This window comes from Antechinus flavipes, chromosome 4 (assembly GCF_016432865.1).
Source record: "Antechinus flavipes isolate AdamAnt ecotype Samford, QLD, Australia chromosome 4, AdamAnt_v2, whole genome shotgun sequence".
In the NCBI taxonomy this organism is placed as follows: Eukaryota; Metazoa; Chordata; class Mammalia; order Dasyuromorphia; family Dasyuridae; genus Antechinus; species Antechinus flavipes.
The window spans coordinates 119,388,097-119,400,973 of NC_067401.1; the positions used below are offsets into that span (position 1 = coordinate 119,388,097).

A 12,877-nucleotide genomic window follows, 5' to 3' on the forward strand; every position below is an offset into this window, starting at 1 on the left:
CAGTAACTTATCTCATAACTATTGTTAGAAGCTATTGAAAACCTAATACTTATATTTCATCAGAACATAAAGCAGATTGCAAGCATGGTAATGATAAATTTTAAATTTTGCTTTGTTTCTGCACTGTCCAAATAACTTCTGGCACATTTGTTGATAAAATGTCAAGGCTTGGGCCAGTCTTCTTGTTGGCAGCTTTCCATTCTGATGAAGAAACATTGCTTTCTGTTAACTTACTTTTGTCATTGCCACAAGTGACAGCTCCTCTCATTGGATCTAGTGTCTCTAACCCTCCCAAATGTGCATTCTAAGTCTGTTCCCATCCTCCCTAACTGTGCACTGGAGAATGAAAACCAAGAGAGAGAATTACTTATAACATGAGAAAGTGGCAAGAAAGGTAAGCGATTGAGGCAAAAGCTATTTCTATTGCAGCACCCAATCCTCTGCCACTGTCACAGGGAGAGGAGGACCCAAAGGAATACTCAGGATTGACCATGTTATATTAAAACACATTCAGCACTGAATTATCACATGGCTGGAACACCTCCTTTCCTCTATCCGCCAGAGCTTCCACATGGTTACCTAGATTTAATAATACAATTTTGATCATGGGGATGGAGAAAGAGAGGAAAGAGATGGGTCTCTGCTATAGTTAATTCTCCTAAATTGCTTTTTTTCTTATTCTTTGCTTTAAAAGAAAATTCCCTGGATAAAGGAATAGACATATGCAGAAACAAAATGATATAAAAACAAAACATATTGTACTTAAAAAAAGAGAAAGCATTGGGAATAGATGAAATTGTCAAGGGACTGACAATCTAAAGAGGACTAAGGACAGAATATCAGAAAATGAGCCCTCTTTGAAAGCAGGAAGATGAAGAGAAAAGAGTAAAAATACAATGAAATGAAATAAAATAAATGGAGGACCCATCAGAGGGATAAGAGAAAAACAGGAAGAAATAGTGTCATAGATGATAAAAGAGCAGAGAATATTCAGAAGGCAGTGGTCAATAATATTATATACTACAGAAAAATCAATGAAGATGAAAACTGAACAAAAGACCATTGGTCATTTCCTCCCAAAGTTGTTCAGGTCACAGGGCATTAACAATTTTATAGCTTGTGCATTATTTTACCAAATTGTTGTCTGGAGAGGTTGAATCAAGTTACATTGCCAGTAACTAAAACTAACTGTATGAAAATATACATGTGTATTTTAAAAAGTGTATGTGTTTATATATGTGTGTGTGTGTATATATATATATATATATATATATATATATATACACATATGCATATATACATATATTCACATCTATGTCTATATTCATGTATCTGTACCCATATCTCTCTACTTAATATGTATATATGCTTCCCTACATCCCTGCTGAAATTGAATTTTATAATTTATTTATGTTTATTGGTGATTTTTTTTTTTTTTTTTGGTCTGTGCCTATATAACTATATGAGGATTCAATGGTGCAGATTCACAACTTATGGGTCTTGATAGCTGAAAGATTGATTCAGTATCTTGCCCATTTGTACATAGTATGTGTCAGAGTACTTACTTGTGCCCTGGTCTCCCTGACTCCAAGGCCTGCCTTCCAATGATTCCACCAAGTGATCCCCCTTCAGAACTCACTTAATATGGGTCTAATGATAGCTCAAAAAGAATATAATAGTAGTAAAAAAAATTGTTTTAGTGTGTGTTTTTCCTTTGTTACTGAAGCTGTTAAAAAAAAAAAAATGGTTGTTTTCCAGTAGAGAATACATTCCAGTCCACTGAAACACTAACATTGAATAATACTTTGCTGGCTTTTAATAAATCATAGCTTCCAGACTTGATAGCTCAATCACCAAGAACTAGCTTAGACCCTGAAAGAATCTGGTTTTAAAAGAATACAATCTCATGTCACTTCCTCTCAAGCTTTGCTGATAGCTTCCTTGTTTTTCCTTTCTCGCATGGTGAATAAATACACAACATTGCTGAGTGAGTCTCTTGTTAAATTTTCCAAGAACATATTCCTCTGTCTTGGTGAATGTCATTACCTGGCCCTCTTGGGAAGAATGCCTCATTTGTTCAAGGAGTCAAGTAGATGAAAAACCAGATTGAAAATTTCAAAATTGTTCCAAATGTTTTAGTGACAGGAGTAATATATAAAATTTCAAACTACAGGCAGCCTGTATCCCATACTAATCCTGCTAAGACAAGTGAATTAGCTGTTATTTAGGGAACTAAATGTTCTGGACAAAATGGGTCCCAGAACCAGGAAGACAAAAACCTTTCTTTCATTAAAAGAGTTGAATAGACCTTTGGACAAACTACTTTTGGCAATCTTACTACTTGTACTTTGTTTGCATTAGGATATGACAGCTGTAAAGAATCTTAGAGATTATCTAGTCCAACCTCTGTATTTTTCATAGATGAGGAAATTAGAACCCAGGGAAATTAATTGATTTGCTCCAGGTCACATGAAGGGCATAGCTGAAAGCTGAACCTGAGGTTCTCTGTTTCTAGATTGAAGACTAATTTATTCTTCTGTGTTGTCTCCCTCCCAAAGGGTTTTGTCCAAGCTTACCACTCAACTAAGACACATTTATTTTCTCATGCACTTGGAAAAATACTAATTGTTTATGGCTAAATCAAACCAATATAGTAAAAATGATAATTTAATTATTTAGTGTTATGTCAAATTCTCAAGAGTATTTTATAGACCTAAAAAAATGATGATGAAATTCATGTGATTGAACAAAAGATCAAGATTCTCAAGAATGATCATGACAAGAAGTGGAAAAAGAAGGAGCTCTATCCAATACCAATTCAAATGACAGCAATAATCATTAAAACATATTTGGTACTGGTTAAAAAGTAGAAAGGTAGATCAGTAAAACAGATTAGGTAAACAACATGCAGAAGTAAATTTACACAGTAACTTGATGTTTGATAAGCCCAAAGTCTTGCTGAGGGAAGAACTCACAAAAACTGCTGGGAAAACTGTATAACAATTTGGTAGAAATTAGTTTTAGACCAACATCTCACATCATCCACCAAGATACACTCCAAATGGATATATAAACCAGATATAAAAGATTACATCACAAACAAATTGGAGGATCAAAGAAATTACCTTTTGGATTAACAGACAGAGGAATAATTTATCACTAAATAAGGGATAGAATAGGCTTATAAGATAAAATAAGCAATTTTGATTCTAGAAAATTTAAGTTTTTGTGTAAGCAAGATGAATATGATAAAAATTAGAGAGGAAATTGGTAACTGGGAATAAATCTTTGCAATAAGCTTCTCTGATAAAAGCCACATATCTAAGATTTTAAAGAAACACATTAGGAGTAAGAGCCATTTTCCAGTAGATAAATTATCAAGAGATATGAAAAGAGAGAATAAATCTAAGTAATAAACAATCACATGAAAAAACGCTCTTAATCTCTAATAAATAAAGAAATGTGAATTAAGGCAACTTTGAGACCCCAACTCATCTCTATCTGACTGAGAAAGATGATAAAAATAGGAAATGACACATTTTGGAGGAACTATAGGAAAATAATAATAACTAACATTTACATAGCACTTACAATGTGCCAGCCACTGTGCTGTTTTATGATTATTATCTCATTTGAGAGTTATAACAACACTGATAAGTAGGTACTATTATTATCCTCATTTTACAGGTGAGGAAATGGAGGCAAACAGAGACTGACTTGCTCCAAGTCACACAACTAATAAGTGACTGAGGCAGGATTGACACCAGGCCCAGCATTCTAGCCGCTTAGCGGCCTCCAGTAGGCCCACTAATGAATTGTTGATGGAGCTATGAATTCTTGCAGCCATTCTGAAAACAGTATAGAACTATTCCAGAAAGTTTTCAAACTCTGCGTACTCTTTGACCTCGCTGTATAGTTTGGGCCTCTACTACAAAGAAATCAAAGGGGAAAAAAATCTAGTTGTACAGAAATATTTATCGTAGCTTTTTCATGGTAGCTAAATAGTGGAAACTTAAGGAGGTGATCTTACTGGGAAATGGCCTAACAAACTGTAGTATAGGAATATATTGTGCACCCTAAGGAGTAATGAAAGAGACTTTTCAGAGGAAATTGGGAAAATATAATATGAACTGATTTAGAGGAAATTGAGCGGAAGGAGGAGGACATTTATTATTCTCAATGATAACAGCATTATAGAGAAAAAGAACTTCGAAAGACTTGAGAACTCTGAGCAATTCACTGAGAAACCACATTTACAAAAGAAGGAAAACAGTATTCACCTCTTCCTGACAGAAAGAGATAGGTATTTGGGAACAGAGCTAACAGGAGAATTTATGTGGCTGCATTAGGCAGCTGCGTACAAATTTGCCTTTGAGTACAGTGACAACAGATCTGGGTCCCCTGGGACCTGACAGACCGCCCTTCTCGGGATTCTAGTTCGCGCTCCCGGATAGAGAGCGGCTGTTCCGGGAGAGCGCTTCCGTGGGCAGGCGCCTGCCTCGCAAGTCAGTTTTAGAGGAAACAGGAAAGTCAGCCAGTAGTTCCAGACCTGGGATGACATCACCCCGCGCTGCGCCGGGCTTCTCTCGGCGTGCCCCGTTGCCAGGGGAACCGAGGGCGCGCGAGCGCGCGTTTTCCTCGCGCAGGCGCAGCAGAGCAGTAGCCATGGCGGACTCGGGCTGGAGTACCGACACCGGGGAGGCCGTGTATCGCTCGCGGGACCCCGTGCGCAACTTTCGGCTCCGGTACCGGCTTCCCCTCGCCCCTTGCCTCCCCCTCTGCCTCCCAGGCCGCCTGTCCTCCCGCCCCATTCCGTAGCATCTGTGGCGCGTCCGAACTGGACTACGTGGGTAGGGAAGCCCCGGGTTCGAGTTCCGCCCGCTCTGCCTCGTGCTTTTAGGCACGTCATTTGCCCTGACAGTTCAGGTCCAACGGGGAGGTCGGACTCCAGCCTCTGAGGTCCCCTTCAGCCCAAATGCTAACCGTGTCTGGTACTTCACAAGACATCATCATCAGTCACGGTGATAATAATAATAGCCAACTTTATATGCAAATGCATATATAATGTTAATTGATATACACATTTATATAGCGCTTCCTGTGTGTCAGGCTCTGTGCTCAGTAAAAAATTGTCAATTTTTATCTCATTCGATCCTCACGACAACCCTGGAAGATGGGTACTTTTATTATCCCTCTTTTACAAAGGGGGAAACTGAGGCAGTTTTTTTTTTTAAGTGACTTGCCCAAGGTCACATAGCTAGTAAATTTCTGAGGCTGGGTTAGAACTTCGGTAAGACTGGATGGAGTCTCTCAGCCTGACCCTGTTATTAATCATTGTACGTTAGTCAAACGGGGAAGTCGGGGCAGGAGTTCTTTAGGGAAGCCGCGGGAGAACAAGGCCTGTTTTCAGAGACACCAGTCAAAAGGCTAAGGAAAAAAAAAAAAAAACATTATAAAAGCTTGAAATAAGAGTGTTAGTAGTTGTGATAAAAAGTAGGAAGTAAGTTAGAAAAGATCTTGTGGATTTATGGGATTTGACAACTAATTGGATATTTGAATCAAGGGAGACAATTGTCCTAAATGGTTGAATTCTCAAGCTGGTGAATTTTCAAGATTTGGAGATAGAGTTGATGATGATGACATCAACAACTAGGGAGTAGATTTTGAAGGAAAGTTAATGGGATAAATTTGCACATGTTAAATTTGAAGTGTTGGCAGGAAATCCAAGTAAAAATATCCAGCAGACAATTAGAAATGCAGAACTTGGAGCTCACAGAAGGTGATACCTGGATATAGAAAATATACATAATTTTGAATAGAGGTTGTTCTCTAAAGCATTAGGAAGCTTCTTTCTTTGTGAAGGTGGGATACTATGAATGAGGAATGTTATATATAGTTGAACTTGACTGAGGTAGTATTTATCTAATCTTGAGGCACTAACTCAACGCTAGAAATACTTTGTTTCCTGTTCTGCACTCAAGAGTTTGGTTTTGGACTATATTCATTATTAGGGGAGCTTGCTTTTAATATGGGGATGGCTCGATTTTCTCACACTCTTTGGCTTCTAAAATCTCTCATCTCATCACCCTATGGACAAATGTTTTAAAAATTTAGATTTACAATTTTTCCCAAAAAGAGGGAGTAAAAGGGTACTCAATGAACATTATATGAATCAGATTCAAGAGAGGTAATTTATTCCTGTATAAACAAGAAACACTAAACATAAATGACTGACAAGTGTGCATTAACAAAACAGAATTCAGTAACTTATCTCATAACTATTGTTAGAAGCTATTGAAAACCTAATACTTATATTTCATCAGAACATAAAGCAGATTGCAAGCATGGTAATGATAAATTTTAAATTTTGCTTTGTTTCTGCACTGTCCAAATAACTTCTGGCACATTTGTTGATAAAATGTCAAGGCTTGGGCCAGTCTTCTTGTTGGCAGCTTTCCATTCTGATGAAGAAACATTGCTTTCTGTTAACTTACTTTTGTCATTGCCACAAGTGACAGCTCCTCTCATTGGATCTAGTGTCTCTAACCCTCCCAAATGTGCATTCTAAGTCTGTTCCCATCCTCCCTAACTGTGCACTGGAGAATGAAAACCAAGAGAGAGAATTACTTATAACATGAGAAAGTGGCAAGAAAGGTAAGCGATTGAGGCAAAAGCTATTTCTATTGCAGCACCCAATCCTCTGCCACTGTCACAGGGAGAGGAGGACCCAAAGGAATACTCAGGATTGACCATGTTATATTAAAACACATTCAGCACTGAATTATCACATGGCTGGAACACCTCCTTTCCTCTATCCGCCAGAGCTTCCACATGGTTACCTAGATTTAATAATAGCAATTTTGATCATGGGGATGGAGAAAGAGAGGAAAGAGATGGGTCTCTGCTATAGTTAATTCTCCTAAATTGCTTTTTTTCTTATTCTTTGCTTTAAAAGAAAATTCCCTGGATAAAGGAATAGACATATGCAGAAACAAAATGATATAAAAACAAAACATATTGTACTTAAAAAAAGAGAAAGCATTGGAATAGATGAAATTGTCAAGGGACTGACAATCTAAAGAGGACTAAGGACAGAATATCAGAAAATGAGCCCTCTTTGAAAGCAGGAAGATGAAGAGAAAAGAGTAAAAATACAATGAAATGAAATAAAATAAATGGAGGACCCATCAGAGGGATAAGAGAAAAACAGGAAGAAATAGTGTCATAGATGATAAAAGAGCAGAGAATATTCAGAAGGCAGTGGTCAATAATATTATATACTACAGAAAAATCAATGAAGATGAAAACTGAACAAAAGACCATTGGTCATTTCCTCCCAAAGTTGTTCAGGTCACAGGGCATTAACAATTTTATAGCTTGTGCATTATTTTACCAAATTGTTGTCTGGAGAGGTTGAATCAAGTTACATTGCCAGTAACTAAAACTAACTGTATGAAAATATACATGTGTATTTTAAAAAGTGTATGTGTTTATATATGTGTGTGTGTGTATATATATATATATATATACACATATGCATATATACATATATTCACATCTATGTCTATATTCATGTATCTGTACCCATATCTCTCTACTTAATATGTATATATGCTTCCCTACATCCCTGCTGAAATTGAATTTTATAATTTATTTATGTTTATTGGTGATTTTTTTTTTTTTTTTTGGTCTGTGCCTATATAACTATATGAGGATTCAATGGTGCAGATTCACCACTTATGGGTCTTGATAGCTGAAAGATTGATTCAGTATCTTGCCCATTTGTACATAGTATGTGTCAGAGTACTTACTTGTGCCCTGGTCTCCCTGACTCCAAGGCCTGCCTTCCAATGATTCCACCAAGTGATCCCCCTTCAGAACTCACTTAATATGGGTCTAATGATAGCTCAAAAAGAATATAATAGTAGTAAAAAAAAATTGTTTTAGTGTGTGTTTTTCCTTTGTTACTGAAGCTGTTAAAAAAAAAAAAATGGTTGTTTTCCAGTAGAGAGTATGTTCCAGTCCACTGAAACACTAACACTGAATAATACTTTGCTGGCTTTTAATAAATCAAAGCTTCCAGACTTGATAGCTCAATCACCAAGAACTAGCTTAGATCCTGAAAGAATCTGGTTTTAAAAGAATACAATCTCATGTCACTTCCTCTCAAGCTTTGCTGATAGCTTCCTTGTTTTTCCTTTCTCGCATGGTGAATAAATACACAACATTGCTGAGTGAGTCTCTTGTTAAATTTTCCAAGAACATAGTCCCCTGTCTTGGTGAATGTCATTACCTGGCCCTCTTGGGAAGAATGCCTCATTTGTTCAAGGAGTCAAGTAGATGAAAAACCAGATTGAAAATTTCAAAATTGTTCCAAATGTTTTAGTGACAGGAGTAATATATAAAATTTCAAACTACAGGCAGCCTGTATCCCATACTAATCCTGCTAAGACAAGTGAATTAGCTGTTATTTAGGGAACTAAATGTTCTGGACAAAATGGGTCCCAGAACCAGGAAGACAAAAACCTTTCTTTCATTAAAAGAGTTGAATAGACCTTTGGACAAACTACTTTTGGCAATCTTACTACTTGTACTTTGTTTGCATTAGGATATGACAGCTGTAAAGAATCTTAGAGATTATCTAGTCCAACCTCTGTATTTTTCATAGATGAGGAAATTAGAACCCAGGGAAATTAATTGATTTGCTCCAGGTCACATGAAGGGCATAGCTGAAAGCTGAACCTGAGGTTCTCTGTTTCTAGATTGAAGACTAATTTATTCTTCTGTGTTGTCTCCCTCCCAAAGGGTTTTGTCCAAGCTTACCACTCAACTAAGACACATTTATTTTCTCATGCACTTGGAAAAATACTAATTGTTTATGGCTAAATCAAACCAATATAGTAAAAATGATAATGGACTAAATTAATTTATGCATTTAGTGTTATGTCAAATTCTCAAGAGTATTTTATAGACCTAAAAAAATGATGATGAAATTCATGTGATTGAACAAAAGATCAAGATTCTCAAGAATGATCATGACAAGAAGTGGAAAAAGAAGGAGCTCTATCAATACCAAATTCAAATGACAGCAATAATCATTAAAACATATTTGGTACTGGTTAAAAAGTAGAAAGGTAGATCAGTAAAACAGATTAGGTAAACAACATGCAGAAGTAAATTTACACAGTAACTTGATGTTTGATAAGCCCAAAGTCTTGCTGAGGGAAGAACTCACAAAAACTGCTGGGAAAACTGTATAACAATTTGGTAGAAATTAGTTTTAGACCAACATCTCACATCATCCACCAAGATACACTCCAAATGGATATATAAACCAGATATAAAAGATTACATCACAAACAAATTGGAGGATCAAAGAAATTACCTTTTGGATTAACAGACAGAGGAATAATTTATCACTAAATAAGGGATAGAATAGGCTTATAAGATAAAATAAGCAATTTTGATTCTAGAAAATTTAAGTTTTTGTGTAAGCAAGATGAATATGATAAAAATTAGAGGAAATTGGTAACTGGGAATAAATCTTTGCAATAAGCTTCTCTGATAAAAGCCACATATCTAAGATTTTAAAGAAACACATTAAGAGTAAGAGCCATTTTCCAATAGATAAATTATCAAGAGATATGAAAAGAGAGAATAAATCTAAGTAGTAAACAATCATATGAAAAAATCCTCTAAATCTCTAATAAATAAATAAATGTGAATTAAGGCAACTTTGAGACCCCAACTCATCTCTATCTGACTGAGAAAGATGATAAAAATAGGAAATGACACATTTTGGAGGAACTATAGGAAAATAATAATAACTAACATTTACATAGCACTTACAATGTGCCAGCCACTGTGCTGTTTTATGATTATTATCTCATTTGAGAGTTATAACAACACTGATAAGTAGGTACTATTATTATCCTCATTTTACAGGTGAGGAAATGGAGGCAAACAGAGACTGACTTGCTCCAAGTCACACAACTAATAAGTGACTGAGGCAGGATTGACACCAGGCCCAGCATTCTAGCCGCTTAGCGGCCTCCAGTAGGCACACTAATGAATTGTTGATGGAGCTATGAATTCTTGCAGCCATTCTGAAAACAGTATAGAACTATTCCATGGGAAACGAATGTGAACTATCTGCATTTTTGTTTTTCTTCCCGGTTATTTATACCTTCTGAATCCAATTCTCCCTATGCAACAAGAGAACTGTTCGGTTCTGCAAACATATATTGTATCTAGGATATACTGCAACATATCCAACATATAAAGGACTGCTTGCCATCTAGGGGCAGGGGTGGAGGGAGGGAGGGGAAAAAATCGAACAGAAACGAGTGTCAATATAAAGTAATTATTAAATAAAAATTAAAAAAAAAAAAAAAAAAAAAAGAACTATTCCAGAAAGTTTTCAAACTCTGCGTACTCTTTGACCTCGCTGTATAGTTTGGGCCTCTACTACAAAGAAATCAAAGAGGAAAAAAATCTAGATGTACAGAAATATTTATCGTAGCTTTTTCATGGTAGCTAAATAGTGGAAACTTAAGGAGGTGATCTTACTGGGAAATGGCCTAACAAACTGTAGTATAGGAATATATTGTGCACCCTAAGGAGTAATGAAAGAGACTTTTCAGAGGAAATTGGGAAAATATAATATGAACTGATTTAGAGGAAATTGAGCGGAAGGAGGAGGACATTTATTATTCTCAATGATAACAGCATTATAGAGAAAAAGAACTTCGAAAGACTTGAGAACTCTGATCAATTCACTGAGAAACCACATTTACAAAAGAAGGAAAACAGTATTCACCTCCTCCTGACACAAAGAGATAGGTATTTGGGAACAGAGCTAACAGGAGAATTTATGTGGCTGCATTAGGCAGCTGCGTACAAATTTGCCTTTGAGTACAGTGACAACAGATCTGGGTCCCCTGGGACCTGACAGACCGCCCTTCTCGGGATTCTAGTTCGCGCTCCCGGATAGAGAGCGGCTGTTCCGGGAGAGCGCTTCCGTGGGCAGGCGCCTGCCTCGCAAGTCAGTTTTAGAGGAAACAGGAAGTCAGCCAGTAGTTCCAGACCTGGGATGACATCATTACCCCGCGCTGCGCCGGGCTTCTCTCGGCGTGCCCCGTTGCCAGGGGAACCGAGGGCGCGCGAGCGCGCGTTTTCCTCGCGCAGGCGCAGCAGAGCAGTAGCCATGGCGGACTCGGGCTGGAGTACCGACACCGGGGAGGCCGTGTATCGCTCGCGGGACCCCGTGCGCAACTTTCGGCTCCGGTACCGGCTTCCCCTCGCCCCTTGCCTCCCTCTCTGCCTCCAAGGCCGCCTGTCCTCCCGCCCCATTCCGTAGCATCTGTGGCGCGTCCGAACTGGACTACGTGGGTAGGGAAGCCCCGGGTTCGAGTTCCGCCCGCTCTGCCTCGTGCTTTTAGGCACGTCATTTGCCCTGACAGTTCAGGTCCAACGGGGAGGTCGGACTCCAGCCTCTGAGGTCCCCTTCAGCCCAAATGCTAACCGTGTCTGGTACTTCACAAGACATCATCATCAATCACGGTGATAACAATAATAGCCAACTTTATATGCAAATGCATATATAATGTTAATTTATATACACATTTATATAGCGCTTCCTGTGTGTCAGGCTCTGTGCTAAGTAAAAAATTGTCAATTTTTATCTCGTTTAACCCTCACGACAACCCTGGAAGATGGGTACTTTTATTATCCCTCTTTTACAAAGGGGAAACTGAGGCAGTTTTTTTTTAAGTGACTTGCCCAAGGTCACATAGCTAGTAAATTTCTGAGGCTGGGTTAGAACTTCGGTAAGACTGGATGGAGTCTCTCAGCCTGACCCTGTTATTAATCATTGTACGTTAGTCAAACAGGGAAGTCGGGCAGGGGTTCTTTAGGGAAGCCGCGGGAGAACAAGGCCTGTTTTCAGAGAATTTGCACCCAGAAAAAAGGAACATGTGATAAAAGTGCTCCTTGAATTGAGTGTAAGATTCCCTCTAGCTTTAAGCCCTGAAATAAAGTCTGTTTTCTTCATCTGGGGGTGTGGTGTGTGAAAAGGTGGGGAAATCCCCACAATAACTGCCAAGCAGAGTTTAGAATCTAGCTGTCCAGAATCTGAGCCACAGTGGAGCATTCTGGAGTCTGGAGACCTGGATTCTAATGGGGCCCCGTTGTAGGAACTCAAACCATTCTTCCCCTTTGAGCCTCAGTTTCCTTTGCAACATGAGATGGTTGGTCTAGATTTCTGAGCCCCCCTCCCAGTTCTTAGATTCTGTAGTTACATGGTTCCCATCTCATGTTCTTTGGGGCTCACTGTATAGACGTTCCTTCTCTGAGAATCATTCTCCCTCATACCTAATCACAGACACACTTTCTTCTCACTGAGGTAACTTCCTCGAGGCTGCTTTCTACCAGGATTTCTGAGTATGCTATTATGCATTTTTCCCCCCAACCCCCCAATCACCGACTTTGCTTTAACCTTTTACTTCTGCCCTCCCTCCCTGCAAAGTCTTGCCTTCCCTAGCTGCCCACTCCCATTGATGGAACTCTTTTCCAGCTCTGTGATAGAATCACCCAGTCATTGTGTTTTTGTACTAAGTTTTTCTCTCTATTTTTCTCTTTATCAGAGTTCATCTCCAGAGAGTCTCCTCATGTAACCTCCTCCTCTACCAGTCTGCTCCCCAGCTAGTAAATGACCTTATCGACCTGGGTACCTTTAACCCACCAACATCAGCCAGTATGTATCAATAGTATGATTTAATTGCTTGGGAATTTGGGGAGGATATTGGCAGTAGGTGGTATTTGAGGTCTGAGAGTAACCATTGCTGTTTACCTTCCTCATACTTTCCAGGAAGGGAAT

At 38.4% G+C, this 12,877-nt stretch overlaps 2 protein-coding genes across 11 annotated transcripts in view; one reads left to right on the plus strand and one right to left on the minus strand.

Moving 5' to 3' along the window:
- The window catches only part of LOC127559991 (eosinophil peroxidase-like), an 83,544-nt gene that overhangs the window by 43,598 nt on the left and 27,069 nt on the right, over nucleotides 1-12,877 (minus strand). The window lies entirely within an intron of this gene.
- Nucleotides 1-12,877, plus strand: part of LOC127559992 (tectonic-like complex member MKS1) — a 46,000-nt gene that overhangs the window by 19,932 nt on the left and 13,191 nt on the right. Inside the window, exons 1-2 of one of the 6 annotated variants that reach the window (XM_051994198.1) lie at nucleotides 4,628-4,745; nucleotides 12,645-12,754. The exons of 1 other annotated variant lie outside the window; for it this stretch is intronic. In XM_051994198.1, the coding sequence (XP_051850158.1) occupies nucleotides 4,666-4,745; nucleotides 12,645-12,754 (190 nt within the window). In that variant the 5' untranslated portion in view covers nucleotides 4,628-4,665. Of the gene's footprint in view, nucleotides 1-4,627; nucleotides 4,746-11,169; nucleotides 11,287-12,644; nucleotides 12,755-12,877 lie in introns of those variants that run through there. 4 more of the 6 variants (XM_051994200.1, XM_051994197.1, XM_051994199.1 and 1 more) reach the window with 4 other exon arrangements.